The sequence below is a fragment of the Carcharhinus amblyrhynchos genome, chromosome 9 (genome assembly GCF_965287045.1).
Source record: "Carcharhinus amblyrhynchos chromosome 9, sCarAmb.v2.hapA, whole genome shotgun sequence".
In the NCBI taxonomy this organism is placed as follows: Eukaryota; Metazoa; Chordata; class Chondrichthyes; order Carcharhiniformes; family Carcharhinidae; genus Carcharhinus; species Carcharhinus amblyrhynchos.
In genome coordinates, this window is record NC_137332.1 from 110,964,194 (window position 1) to 110,979,641 (window position 15,448).

Here is a 15,448-nt window from a genome sequence, read left to right on the forward strand (position 1 = left end):
GAGGAAACCCACGCAGACGCTGGGAGAACATGTAAACTCCAAGCTGGGGATTGAACACAGGTCCCTGGTGCTGTGAAGCAGCAGTGCTAACCATTGTGTTACTGTGCTGCCTGTAAATACTGGAAGGGAAAAAAATTACAGGGGCTGTAGGGAAAGAGCAGGCAAGTGGAAATATTTGGACGTCTCTACTAAAGAAGTGGAACAGGCAGGATGAGCACATAGTTACCTCCTGTGCTATGTTGTCCTCTGATTCTCTAGAAGAAGTTGTTGTGTGGGGTGCTTTGACACCACCTTGCCCTGAAAAGGACTTGAATGTAAATGCTTGTCAGCTGCCATGGCATCTCCACTTGCTATGGGGTGAAATGATGTTTAATGAAGTTCTCTTGTGATCAGGTGGAAAGGGATCAAACCAACAGTCGCCATTCTCTCGCGAGGAATTTCCAACCCTGCAAGCGGCTGGAGATCAGGACAAAGTTGGCCGAGAAAGGGACATTGCAGATCAGTCGTATGGGCCCGGACCAAGCCTCCGCCCTCAAAGTAAGTCTCTTTGCTTCACTTGTTTACGGTTGCTGTCTTTTTTTTATTTGCGGGGTGGCCAAAGTGGCAGATTCCATGTTGCAACTGTAGGGTAGCTCCAAACTTTTTTTAAAAGCTAGTTGGCCTCATGGAATCAGTAAAGTTTTCCAAGAATGTGGATCTGTTGTTAAGTTGCTTGTAGTGTACAAGATGGATGTGGTTTGGAAAGGCAACCAAAGCCACACAAGAGTTCTCCAGTTTTTTTTTTAGTAAAAGCAGAGTACTGCAGATGCTAGGAATTTAACTTTATTTTTGTTCGTGACACAAGTAGACTAACATTAACACTGCAATGAAGTTACTATGAAATTTCCCTAGTCACACTGTGGTACCTGTTTGGGTACACAGAGAATTTAGCATGGCCAGTGCACCTCTTTCTGACTGTGGTAGAAAACCCATGCAGACAAGGGGTGAAAGTGCAGACTCTGCACAGACAGTGACCCAAGCTAGGTCCCTGGCACTGTGAGGCAGCAGTGCTAACCACTGTGCCACCATGCTGCCCAAGTCTGAAGTAAAAACAGGATAAACTCAGCAGATGCAGCAGCATCTGTGGAGAGAGAGAAACATGTGACTGGCTCTTAAGTTCCCTAATGAGGATTTTTGTTTGGGATATGGGATATCACTGGGACGGCTGCTTTTAAGCCCTATCCCGGTTTCTCTGAGGAAGTGTTGGTGGGCTGCTGCCTTCCTTGAATGTGTAGTTTTCATGTTCTGTAATATTGGGCAGGCAATATGAAAAATTTCACCTTATGAATTATAGTAGTGTGCTGTCAGGACTGACCTCTTGTTCACAACCGACGTTGTTCATTCTTCAAAAAGTCTTCAATATTGGAAGTCTGGAAATGCACATCGCATCAAGACAGCAAATAAAAGTCTTGATACAGGCATTTCATTGAAACTGAGGTTAGATCTTTCCTGGAAGAATTAAGGTGCCTTTTGCTTTACAGTTGCAGACTATAATTTCAAATATCATTTTTATTTGAACTCTACTTGACCACACCAAGAGGAAGATAAATAAGATTGTCAAGTCAGAGCTAGTTTGCACTTATAAAAAGCTGGTCAGGTGGCCACGTAGCCCCTCGGGCTTCACAGAGTGTTTATCATTCATGGATTTCTTTCAGAAGTGAATCATGACTACTTCAAAAGCAAGAACTGATCTTTGGAGTAAGGTGTTATTAGAGAGGCTTGAAATTACTGTTTGTCAAGATGGGTAACAGATGTGGTGTTCTAATTATATGTACAATGGGAGGGATAAGATCAGTGTAAAATGAGTTCAAATTTCAAACTACTTTCCCTTCTTGATGTCAGTTTCCTTTATGTCTTCTTAAAAAGAGAGATATTGTTACACACTGCGTGGAAGTTTCTAAAGCCAGGACTTCCATGTGTTCCACAATTGTGCTGCTGTGGTTTGGCAAACCAGTCTGGAGAGGCCTGTTATGAAACAACCTGCTTTACAGGACAAACCAGAAGAAAAAGGGTGACATGTCGACGCTTGAATGCCTACCGCATGACTAGAAATTGGGTTACTTACCTAACCTCTTGATCTAATTGCCTCTCAGGTTGTGGGTGGAGCTAGCCAGGGTCACTATTCAATGTCATGTGGGACTTGGCTTTGCTATAACTCCCACAGGCAGGTCACCTGCCGACTCTAACTAATGGGCTGGCATGTGAAGCAATCATTTCAGTGCTAGTGCCCCTAAAATCAGGATTCAGCTAGAATTGTTGCTGTGGGAACAAATTATTCATGGGGGGAAAAAAGCCTTGTTTTGGGATTCTATTTAAAGGAGGACCGTGTAGTCTGTAGTTTTCTGTTGACTTTGAATCAAGGTCTCAAAGTATTGTCTTCCCTAAAATTCTGTACCATTAAGTGTTAATGTTTTTAAGTTTAACATTTGTCCTTCCACCCACAGATGTGACCAGCTGGAGGGAGGGTGGTGGGCGGAACTTGGGTGCTCCGGGTGGCTCTTTGATCGAGGGGGAAACCAAAGAGCTAAGCCCAGAAGAAGCAGCAAGCTCTATAGCATCCTCAGCCGACCAGAAGGTGACTGCGAGGATGGCCGAACAACCACCTAGACCAGGGGTCGGTGTGCCACAGCAGGCAGTTCCCCAGCCATACCCTCCACCATTTAGGGGGATGATGCCGGCTTTTGTAAGTAACTGAGACCGATTGGGCGGAAGGAAACAGTAGTAAAAGTCATTTGCAGTTGTTCACATAAATCTATTTTATGTGAACTAACTTGAATGCATATGAACCAACAAAACTTAAATTTTTCAATAACTGGGTATATAAACTTGACTACTAGGTACAAAGAAAAGTACAACACGAGAGCATGTCCGTCAGCCCTCCAAGCCCGTGCTGATCATGATGCTCCAAACTAAACTTAAATAAAACCTGCCCTTAACTCAGTCTGTATCTGTCTGTTCCCTCCCTATTCATGTACCAATCCAGGTGCCTCTTAATTGCTAATGTGCCTGCTTTCATCCCCTCCTCTGGCGGTACGTTCCAGAACCTGTAGAATGTAGGAAGGAAGGGCCGACGAGATGGTTAAATTCCATGGTTTAAATGGGAGAGGGTGCCATTGAAACCTGCTGTAACTTTTTAAAATACATTTTCCTGTTGAAAATACCACAGTGATTACTCTGAGTTTTTATTGTACGCTGGCTGTTGTTTGTACACTTTGGGGACTGGACTATGGAAGCTGCCATGGCAGTGAGCATTCAGCTCCCCAACTGTTGCATACAAAGAAATGGGCCAATTGTTATCAATTTGAACACTTCAGGGTATATTTATCACTCAAGGGACTTGACGGGGTAGATGCTGAGAGTTTGTCTCCTTTTGTGGGGAGACCAGAGAGAATAATCCCTGATTTAAGGAGTCACCCACTTAAGATAGAAATGAGGAGGAATTCCTTCCAAGGATAGCCATGATGTGGAGATGCTAGTGTTGGACTGGGGTAAGCACAGTAAGAAGTCTCACAACACCAGGTTAAAGCCCAGTAGGTTTATTTCGAATCACCTCATAGTAAATGATACCAAATAAACCTGTTGGACTTTAACCTGATGTTGTGAGACTTCTTACTGTTCTAAGACTAGTGAATCTGTCCAAATTCTTTTACCACTAAAGGGCAATAGAGGCTGGGTTGTTGAGTATGTTCAAGGCCGAGGTGGGCAGGTTTTTAACTTGTAAGGGAATTGAGAGTTATGGCGAAAAGGAGGGAAAGGGGGATTAAGGATTGTCATGATCTCATTGAACAGCAGAGCAGATTCAGTGGGCCGATTCGCTTACTTTTGCTGCTACGTCTTGTGGTCTGTGACCGATCAAAATACAGTAAAAAGTCTGACAACATGACCGATCAAAATGTCAGCACGTTTAAAGGGATGTTGATTGGCGTGTCCCAGTTGTCAGGCTTTGGGCAGCTCAAACCACCCCCCACCCCCCCAATGTGTTGGCTTGATTCAGTTTGCAATATATGGGCCTCGAGGGCAAAATGCTGTCATTTTGGAGCCTCACCCTTGTAATTGAATACACAGACGCACCAGTGTGTGACTGAGGGAGTGCTGCTTTGTGATGCATCGTGGTTCAGGCGAATACTGAAAGCCTCCAGCATTGACTTAAAGAGCAGAAGGCTCGGCTGCCAGGATTACATTCCTATCTTGATCAAAGCCATCAGAAACAAATTAGCTCATACATTGAAGTGCAACGGTAACAATTTGAAATGCCTGAGTCATGGCCAAATTATCCAAAAACATATTTTCTTTTTAACTCCTGTGAGAATCATGTTTGCTTTTTATCTGACCTGGGTGTCTTCTGAAACAAAAATTGAGCAATAGCTTAACCTCTTTTTTTTTCTTGATCCCTGTCTGTCTGTCTGTATTTTTACTGTTTTCAGATGTATTCCCCATATTGTGGTTTACCATTTCCTACACCTTACGGACCACAGGGACCATACAGATACCCACCACCCGATGCCAGCAAGTAAGTTTTTTTCTCATTAAAGGATTGATTATAGTTGCAGCCATGAGGTAAGTTTGACATGTGAGAAACCTTGCAATTTTGTTTTTTTTTAATGTACTGGAGTGAGACGTGCTTCAATAGCACTCATTGGAGTTGGAAGTTTATAGGTCCAAATTCCAGTCTAGAGATGTTTTGTGCTAAGGTGCTTCATGGAAGCAAAAAAAAAGACACCCAGCCAGAGCAGCATGGTGACAGTGGTTAGCACTGCTGCCTCACAGCGCCAGGGATCTGGATTCAGTTCCAGTAAAAAGTCTGACAACACCAGGTTTTAGTCCAACCTATTTATTTGATAATATTCTCACAAGCTTTCGAGGGGACAGCCTCTTCGTCAGGTGAATGGAGAACTCTCCATTCACCTGACGAAGAGGCTGTCCCCTCGAAAGCTTGTGGGAATATTATCAAATAAATAGGTTGGACTAAAACCTGGTGTTGTCAGACTTTTTACTGTGTTTACGCCAGTCCAACGCCGGCATACCCACTTCAGTTCCAGCCTCAGGTCACTGCCTGTGTGGAGTTTGCACATTATCCCCATGTCTGTGTGGGTTTCATCCAGGTGCTCCAGTTTCCTCTTACAGTCCAAAGATGTGCGGGTTAGGATGATTGGCCATGATAAATTGATCCTAGTGTCAAGGGATTAACAGGGTATATCTGTGTGGTTATGGGAATGGTGCAGACTCGATGGGCTGAATGGCCGCCTCCTGCACTGTAGGGATTCTATGAAATAGGTAACCCCATGTTTGCACATGGGCAGTGTTCCTTCAAATGTCTGTTTGGTGTGTGTGGCCTGCTTGTTGCACTGCATTGTCCCTGTAAGATTATTGTGCATGCTAATGTACAATGAATACAGTTGCACATCCACGCAGCTGACGGGAAGCATTGGTCAGAAATAATTTTAAGAAACATCTTAAAAGGGGGAAAGAGGGCGAGTGGCTTAGAAAAGGAATCCCAGAGCTTGGGGCTCTGAAGGCGTGGCCATTATGTTTAAGTTTATTTATTAGTATCACAAGTAGGCTTACATTAACACTACAACGGAGTTACTATGATACTGTCGAAGGGTTTTAAGGTTACAGAGATAGGAAGGGACCAGGGCGTGGTGTGATTTGAACACAAGAATGTGAATTTTTTAATTCGGGCATTGCCAAACTGGGGAGCTAATATAGATCAGTGAACATGGGTGATGCATTTCCAGGAATCAGTGCACATTAGGTTACAAGCAGCAGAATTTTGGATGAGTTTAAGTTTTAGTTTATTTTGTTATTGTCACAAGTAGGCTTACATTAGCAATGATGTTACTCTAAAAACCCCCCTGATTGCTACACTCTGGTGCTTATTCGGGTTCATTGAGGGAGAATTTAGCACGGCCAATGCACCTAACCAGCACATCTTTCAGACTGTGGGCGGAAACCCATGCAGCCATGGGGAGAACGTGTCGACTCTGTACAGACAGGGACACGAGCCGGGAATCGACCCCAGGTTCTTGGCGCTGAGAGGCAGCAGTGCTAACCACTATTGCCCAATGATGGAACAAATAAAATTGGGTAATGCTGAAGATACCAGAATTCGAAGTGCAGATATCCTGGTGACTGTGGGACACTTACGTAGATTTGGGAACGGCAATGTGATGGCAGAATTTGAAAGCAAGAATGGGAATTTTAAGTCTGAAGTGATGCTGAATCACAGATCTATGTAAATCACCAAACACTGGGGTGATGGGTGAAGGGGGCTTGGTGTGAGTTTAGACACTGGCTGTTGAGCTTTAAATGACCATCAGTGCAGCTCTGAGGCAGTTCTGCACTCTGCCTGAATGGTGAGATGCTAAACGAAGGCACTGTTTCGGCAGTTAGTTTTAAAAGATCCCACTTCCATGTACAATGAGAGCAGAGGAGTTCTGGTGTCTATGTCCAAGTTATCCTGCAGCCATAACAAAAAAAAACTTTTCTCATTGTATGATCTCACTATGCCTTGAGTCTTAACACAACAATGTGTATTCTTCAAAAGGTAATTAATTGGTTCTTAATATCCTGAAAGGTCCCTTCATAAGTTCTGTCTTTACTGACTTGCCTCTGGCAGCTTTTAGATTACCATGTTGTTTTTATAACCTGAGTTATAAAGTTGCTGGGGCAGAGAGCTGGCACGGACACAACTGGCTGAATGACCTCCTGTGCTGTAACTCTTTGGTTCCGTACAGCCTTTTTTAACAGAGGAAAATGTTCACAGAAGTATTATCAAACCAAGTTTCACACCTAAGCAAACACAGGTGAATGAAAGCTTGGTTAAAGATTTAGGATAAAAGGGACTATCCAAAAGAAATGGAGAAGTCTGGGAGGGGGAGAATTCCAGATCTTGAGATCTAAGCAGCTGCACACACAATGGCCAATTGACGGAGCTCTTTAACTTGTCATTCGCCGGCATCGTACTCCAGTGGTTCCCCCCCCCCCCCCCCCCCCCGGTTTGGTGATTCTTGGGTTCTCTATCAGCGTGTCGTGCACCAATTAACGATGAGGGGAGGGAACTGGAAGCCAAAATTCCTGTCTGGAGAGCATCGTGAAATGCATCCGTCTTGTATTTGAACCAAATTAATATTTACCTGGTGATTTTACTTTGCCTGTTTACCTGCGCATAAAATAACAGAATCCTCACCTGCACTTCTGCTTAGGTTTCCTCGTGTTCCAGGACCTCGACTTCCTCAACATCCAACACGGATGCCCGAAGCAGTGAAAAGACCCTCCATCCTCAAACAGGACGACTTGAAAGAGTTTGATGAGCTTGAAAATGAGACTGATGATGGATGGGCCGGTAAATCTCCAGGGGCTGGGCGAAAAACTCCCCCTGTGGCAACCTTCATTTTAATTCTTCAGCAAACCTGTAGAAATTTCTGTCTCCGTCTGCCCACTTTTTAAATTTCCAAGCACAGGGGCCGTGGTTCTGAAACACACAGTGGCATAGTTTCATTGTTGCAAGACCCATTATTATTGTAGCATTAACCACTAAAGTCCTTCAATTACAATTTTAATTTAAAAATGAACCATTTTAACCATTCATTCTGTAGGCTCATTTATCCCACTCTTTCCTTCCCCCTCATTCTCAGTTCTGCCTTTGATTAGGTGCAAAATTACGTAAAATTTTTTTCCAGGAGCTAGATAATTTCTTCTTGCTTCCCGTTGGCTTTAGGGATGGGATCTGCATCTTTACTAGTTAGCATCTATCCTTTTAGTGGCTGAATCTGTTTTCAAATTTAATCTTATGATCAATACTGAGCTAGTTGCTTGCTTGCTTGCTTGCTATGTGCAACAAATGCAAAACTGACAGAGCCAAAAGTAAATAAGTTGGTCACTCCTGAAGCCTGTCAGCAGTGGTACTGGATAGATTAAGTGCCACAATATGGCCTGTTGTAATGATAACTCTGTTCCATGAATTTCAGTGCACTGTGGTGTCTGCAGAACTTGTCAGCAACAGTTGATGGGTGACTTGAGGCAGATTGGTGAAATATTTGCAGTGAAATTATAAACTCGGGAACTAGGGGAAAAACCTCTTATGATTGCACTTGTAATGACTGAGGAAGTGCGACAGGAAAGGAGCTTAGTTTGTTACAGAACACAAAGTAAAGCGAGTACCATGGTGTGCACACAGAGGGATACATACTTGGCAAGTGCCACAGGGAATCAAGAATTCCCCATGAATCTCATGGGGTTATCTCACGTCTGGCCCCTCCCTGAGTCCAAGGGTTCACCTCAACTAAATCAAGATTCTTACTTTCAGGGTTGTGGGTTTGTGTCCCACTTTGGATGCCATTGTTGGGGGAATTGGTTAGCTGGATAGAGATTTTTGGGTGCAGAACGACACAAACAGCGCAAGTTTAATTCCCATACCAGCTGAGTTTATTCCTGAAGGCCCTGCCTTCTCAACCTTGCCCCTCGCCGGAGGTGTGGTGATTGTCGGGAGAGCAGCCCGTGGTCATCTCAGACTATGGCGACTTTACCCTAGACAATGTTTTTTGGTATATTCGTATGTATGCAACTAATAGTAGTGCCCCACATTGGATCTGGACTGATGCGATGAAAGGAATCACTTTGTCTTCCTTGAAAAGATCCAGTAGAGGCTTGTGATTGGTTATTATGGTGAAATGCTGCCCATAGACCTTTTTTCACTGCCAACACCATGGCCAAACCTTTTTCGATCTGGGCATACGTCCTTTCTGCGTCTGCCAGAGTTAGTGATGTGTATGCAATTAGGCATTCTGTCCCATCATCCCAGCGGTGCAATAATACTGTTCCTGTCCCATATGGGGAGGCATCACAGGTCAAATGAGTGATCTTGGTCATAATGGTCTAGTATATTTGTTGACAGCAATTAATGTTGACAGCTTGCAAAGGTTTCTCTGTGTATTTGACACGACCATTTCTGTTTTTTTACCAGTCTGTAGAATGCTGCCAGTAGGGTCGCCAATTCAATACGAATTTCCCATGTAATTTATGTGACCTAGGAAAGACTTCAACTCTGTTACATTCTTTGGAATTGGAGCCCCTTTGTTGCCCTCATCTTGTCTTCAACAGGATGGAATCCATCCTTGCTAGTTCTGTACCTGAGGTTACCGCGTTGACCTGGACCACATTTTTCCTTTTTATTTAGTCAGATGCCAGCATACGAAATAAAGCTCCTCCAAACTATCAGTGTTACTTTGCAGTAGCTCCTGAGATTAAAACGTTATGTAGATTGACTGCCACTCTGGGCACCCCTTGAAGGACGTTCTTTGTCACCCTTTGAAAAATAGCACAAGCTGAAGAAACCCCAAAGAGTAAACGAGAACACTTGTACAGTACTTTGAGAGTACTATTGAGAGTGATATGCTTCCTGGATGTCACTGCAGGCTCCATTTGGAGGTATGTGTGATTCATGTGTAATTCAGAAAATATGAGCGCCCCCCCAGCATACAAGTCTTCCATATGTGGTACAGGGTACCTGTGTAAGCGGGAGGTTCTGTTGACCGTCAATTCATAATCCCCACAGAGAAGGTTCAAACTGTCAGCTTTGAAAGCTGCAATTACCGGCATGGCCCATTCAGCAAATTGTACTGGCTGTATAATTCCAAGTTCCTCTAACTCATTCCAATTCAGCCTCTACTTTATCACATAAGGCATAGAGGACCAGTTGTGCCTGGAAGTATTTAGTTTGTGCTTCTGGGTCCACGTAGATCTTGGCACTAGCGCCTCTAATCTTCCTGAGACCTTCTTTGAACACTTTGAAAGACTTCCCAATGACTTTGTATGACTTGCCAGTGCCCATTTTAAAGTTCTATTGCCAATCTAGGTGGATTTTCTGTAGCTATCCCTTCGAAAAGGCTGGCCCCTAATCCTTGTACCACTACTGGGGGAGTCGAACTGCCCATAATTGGGGTTACAGTGGTCCCAGCAATGCCCAAGGACTCCCTAATGTTTGTGGCCAATCCAGTTTTGGTGTCCCATGGACTTCAAGGATCCTGTCCAATTAGTCATTTAAAGGTATGCTCCTCAATAATAGATGCAGCGAATTGTGTGTCTACTTCCATGTCTAGGAGGTGGGCATTTACCCAGAGTTTAATCTTAATTGGAGTCACTTTGCACACAGTGATGCAATTTAGCTGCATCAATTCCTCATTCTCAGTCTGGTTTATTTGTGAAGTCCTGTCCTGAGGTGGCTTCAGCCTGGGCCTGCCTTATAAAAAGATCCAACTAGGCAGGCCAGGGGAAACTAATACTTAGCCAGCCCCACGAGATCAATCAGTAATTCCTCATGGATCTTGTAGGATTTATTTCAGCGCTGTTACTATTTCGTAGTGATTGGAGAAGCTCATTCTCCCGGACGCTGGGAGTGGAGGGACTTTACTTTGTATCACATTGAAACATACAAAATGCCTTAATGGGCTAGACAGGGTAGTCTGGCTGATTTGGAGTAAGGGATGGGGGGGTTTGTGCAGGTAGTGGTAGATGTCTCTAGAACGGGAGGACACAGAAGTAGGATGAGGGAATAGGTCGTTTAGGACTATGAGGTGGAATTTCTTCTGTGTAGTGAGTCTTTGGAATTGTCTACCCCAGGGGGCCGTGGAGGCATCAATGTATTGGGGGTAGCATGGGGAAATGGTGTTGAGGTAGACAATTGGCCAAGATCTATTTAGTGGAGTAGGTTTGAGGGGCTGAATGGCCTCCTGCTCTCGTGTTCCTATCTTCCTTATTGAGGGGGAAATGCATAGTTAACGGTGAAATGGTTTGTTTATTGATCTGGATCAGGGACAATCAGTTACGAAACTGGAAGCATCGATCACTGTCCCAGTTTGTTGACATGCGTCTTTACATCGACAGGAGCACACGAGGAAATAGACTATACTGAAAAGCTAAAATTCAGCGACGACGAAGATGACGATGATGCAGAAAAGGGGAAATCTGAGAAATGGTGAGTGAGAGAGGCATTAGTCTCTCCCAATATTACAAAGAAGCATAGAATTTGGAGCAGGTAAATATTATTTAACTCCATTTCAAATCCTATTTTGTTTCCCTTTTTGTGAGCTCTTCAATTGCTCTTGTACACTTGTGATTATAATCACGTTTCGGCGCATATATGTAAATCTGATTGGAAAAACCCTTTACAAAGGCCCTAGTTTGATTATAACGCATTGCAATAGAAGAGGATAACTAACCCAGACAGCCAAGTAAACTGGTTCAGCTGCTTTCCCAAACACAGCCTGTTTTCTTCGTTTCTTTGATTTTTATTTTTCTCTCATCGAGCTTATTGGTTCCTCAACTTTGTGAAATGAGGTTCACTCTTACCTATTTACCTACGTTCCAGCCTTCCCCTTTTTCAAAGGATGCTGTCTACACTCCCAAGCCACTGTAACTCTACTTTCCAATCTTTCTCTGATTCCAACCTTTTGTTTTATCTTCATTTCTTCTGATGCCCTGCTCCCCAGCCAGACATGACCATCGTTGTGTTTCCCAAATGCTTTGTGGTGTTGTAGTTACCCTGCTGAGTAATTCCAAGGCTGCAGCGTGCAGGGCTGAAAATAACAGTCTTATTCTTTTGCACAGGGATGGCCAGACGAACCGGCCTGATCGGCAAGAGTTGCGCACCTCTGAGAACAGGAAGGAGCCCCCCTCGGAGGAGCACTTGTCCATCAAAGCAGCTCGGGGTGAAGGTCCGGCACCTGTCCAGACAGAGCTGGGGCCACCCGGGCCCCAACCGCCCAGAGTTTCTGCCAGCTGGGGTCCTGCTGTGGATCACCAGGTACATGGCCAAGAGAATCCATATAATTTGCCACTTTTTTTATTATTGGTCTTTGTGTGGGTTTTTTTTTTCAACATGTATTATCACAACAAATGGGGGTCAAAGGCTTTGTCTAATCTATAGGGTATGACTTTGAAATTATTTCATGATTGGCGTTGATGTTACATGGAAGTCCTGTTGAGATAAATTTTGATTTTATGTGATAATGTAAAGCTGTTTTTTTTTGTCGCCAGTGCCAATGTGGTAATATCTTATAAAGTTAATTTATTAGTCACAAGTAAGGCTTACATTAATGCTGCATGAAGTCGCTGTGAAATTATCCTAGTCGCCACACTCTGCCACCTATTTGAGTCAGTACACCTAATCATCACATCTTTCAGACTGGGGGAGGAAACCCACGCAGACACGGGGGAAGCATGCAAACTCCCCACAGACAGTAACCCAAGCCTGTAATCAAACGCAGGTCCCTGGTGCTGTGATGCAGCACTGCTAACCACGGTGCCACTACATTAAAATTCTACCACCAAGTACAAAGTGTTGGATGACTCGTCTATGAAATGCATTTAGCTCGTCCAGTCTGTTTCCCTCAAGATTGTAGATTTGAGGGAGAAGTTGCCATTGGTTAACAGTAAGTTAGCAACTACCTGGGCTGCAGGGTGGGGAACTGGGGTTGGTGGGGGAGAGGCGGGGTGGTGTTGAAGTGATTGTTGGGCAGCTTAGCGGGTATGCAAAACTCAGAGCAAACTTCAGTTCAGCGTAGAAATAGTTTTAAAACCTGTGTTTCACTTTGAGGGAGATATCGCTGTCTGATATCTCCCTGCCTGTGGCCGGTTTTCCAGGCCAGGCATGTTGAGTGAGCAGGTGTCACTTCTGGCAAGGTAGGATCTGCAAGGTGGGAGGTTCATTAAACGAGCATATGTAAAGGCTTCAGTGCTGTGTCGACCATTACTTTGGCAATTTGGCCAGTTTAAAATCTTCCACGAGCCAACACCTTGAGCTAATTGGTGAAATGTGTTAACTCCCCCCTGATGGCTTAATGGACTAAATGCTGTGCGTTGTGTGGTTCTGGATCAGGGTCAGGAGGTGCCCAAGTCTGATTTTTTTTTTAAATTTGCATTGTAACACAACAGGGACATCAGTTCAAGTGCTGCAACTGACCTGGGCAAAGACCCATCCGGTTAACTTCCAATGATTTCCACTAGGAAAAGACATTTGTAAATATTGGCAAAGTATCTGACTTGTCCACACTCCATCTGGAAATGCTTGCTGCTGAAGCTTACGACTGAGGACTAGCCACTTAGCAACATAGAACAGCTTACAGCTGAGCTGCTGACTGTACACCAGCACTAAAAATAATGACAAAAGCCCCCCTCCATTTTGCTATAACAATTAATGCAGGTTCACTGATTTGAACAAGTAATTGTCTCCATGTAACATCTTTTCCTAATTCCTTGAAGTACAGGTTTCTGTGCACCTATGCTATATCTGGTCTGAGCATGCCTGAAGGAGCTTCACTCTGTGTAAACTGAGCTAAAAGTGCTGAATGAGAGACGTTGAGAGAACCTTGGTCCAATCTGTACTGTATCTGACATGGAACTGTTTGCATTTCAGATACACAGCGTCAGAATCAAAGTTTTCCTTCACTGTGTTAACCTTTTGATGTTTGGGGATAATTATTTCTGGTGATTGTGCAAAGTATTTAGATATGCCAGTCTGCCATTTAAATTTACAGCTCTTACCCTCCATCCATCCCTCTTCCTCCTTTTCCCCTCTTTCTCCCCACTTCCCTCCTCGCCCAACCAAACCTATCAATAGGCTAAAAATCCTGATAGTTTAAACTCAGTAACTATGTTTTTTTAGGGTCGAAGAACAGGCTTATGCTCATCTCACGAGCATCAGGTTACTCAAGGGCCGTACAGCATCTACAGGCAGGCCGCTTCCCCCAGCATGCACCAGGTTTGTAGGGTTAGCAGTAGGTTATGGTAGATGACTGTTTAAAAGTTACAAAAAGGAAGTGCCTTCAATTGCAAGTTGAAACTAGCTTCACCGCACCTTCCAATTGGAGATGAGGTGGGGGTCCATGGTCCAAAGTCCAGCTATGTCATGGTGAAGAGACAGATCTTCTTGAGGTTGAAACCTCTTGGAAGGGATCTGACTCTTGACTGTGAAATGACACAACTTTGTCTTGGAGAGGCTTCTTTTTACATTGCCTTATGAGCCTGTCCACAGCCGCAAAGCAATGGAAAGAGTGTCACTGGGTAATTTCGAAACACCAAATGACTAAACACTAATACATTTTTAAAAATAATTATTTCCATCTTTCCCCTCTGTCTTTTTTCCTCTCCCCAATAATCTTGCCCTTCACTTTTCCTTTAAATGTTTTTTGTTTGTTTAGACATTCTGCAATATTTTTCTCCTCCCATGAGTTGAGTGTCGTGCAGTAATATCTTCTCAGGAACCGTTCTGAATGTCGTTCTGCAACGCAGTTCAACCGCGCCAGTTTTTGGTCTGCCAGTTGTTTGGAGGATAACTGGTAAAAGCTAACTGTTGCAGCTTCCCCTCCATTTTGATGTATGCTTTGTACCTGAAGGCTAACCTTCACTGTCTTTGCTGACCAACATTTTTGTTTTTTGTGAATATATCTTTTCTTCGCTGTCTTCTGTCCTTTTTGAAGTCTTGTAACCAAAGCTTCAGTGTTGACAGAATAAACTAAAAACTCCACTGTATTAAGATTGCTTGAATCCATCAACATTAAGCTAGTGTATGACTGCATGCAGTCTGTGCACAGCATACCATCTATTCTGGCTCTGCTTGCTGTATGTTTGAGCCCTTCTTTTGCACTGTATAAGGCCATCTTTGATCTGGCCACTGGTTTTGGACACCCCTGATATTGGTAATTCTGATGAATGGTTTATTTCTTTCCCATTAGCAGGCTGCAGGTCCCCAGGACAAACCCAACCCGACCCTGGCTAATCAAAAGGCTCCGGCGGGTGAAGATGAAGACGAGGCCTGGCGTCAGCGGCGGAAGCAATCCTCCACCGAAATCTCTGCTGCTGTGGAGCGGGCACGGAAGCGACGGGAGGAGGAGGAGCGCCGCATGCAGGAGGAGCGGCGGGCTGCCTGCGCAGAGAAGCTGAAGCGCCTTGACGAGAAGTTTGGAGCCTCTGAGAAACGCCAGAAATCGGAGCAGGAGAAGGAGGAAGCATCGGAGGAAAAGGAGAATGAAGAGCCCGTGGGCTCCAATAAACGGCAGCGAACAGCCAGCAGCAGCAGCTTTGAAATGACACAAGGTACTTCTTTTGAAAGATAATTCTGTTTCATTCTTCTCGCTATCTCTAGGCCCCACATGCTGTTCTCCAACTGGTTGCCTAAATGGCTCTCTGCTTCCTCCTTTGATTGGTGTAAGCTTCTAATGGCCTCCATTTTGCCCCTTCCCTCTTTTCAGGGGAAGCCTGTTTTATCTGCACTTGATAATCTGACTGGAATGGGGAATGAGCTGCAAGAGGAAGATGAAGTGTTTTCCCCAAATATGTCTTGAACTACCCTACACTCTTGTGCTGACTTCTTACTATATCATTTTGAACTGGATGGGAGTACCTTATGTGA

The 15,448-nt window shown here is 44.2% G+C and overlaps 1 protein-coding gene across 7 annotated transcripts in view; it reads left to right on the top strand.

Moving 5' to 3' along the window:
* Positions 1-15,448, top strand: part of prrc2a (proline-rich coiled-coil 2A) — a 127,018-nt gene that overhangs the window by 57,567 nt on the left and 54,003 nt on the right. For 4 of the 7 annotated variants that reach the window (XM_080196394.1, XM_080196396.1, XM_080196399.1 and 1 more), the window contains exons 6-13: positions 394-537; positions 2,484-2,722; positions 4,464-4,549; positions 7,245-7,384; positions 10,924-11,014; positions 11,647-11,842; positions 13,703-13,798; positions 14,772-15,132. In XM_080196394.1, the coding sequence (XP_080052520.1) occupies positions 394-537; positions 2,484-2,722; positions 4,464-4,549; positions 7,245-7,384; positions 10,924-11,014; positions 11,647-11,842; positions 13,703-13,798; positions 14,772-15,132 (1,353 nt within the window). The remainder of the gene's footprint in view (positions 1-393; positions 538-2,483; positions 2,723-4,463; positions 4,550-7,244; positions 7,385-10,923; positions 11,015-11,646; positions 11,843-13,702; positions 13,799-14,771; positions 15,133-15,448) is intronic. The other 3 variants (XM_080196398.1, XM_080196400.1, XM_080196397.1) reach the window with 2 other exon arrangements.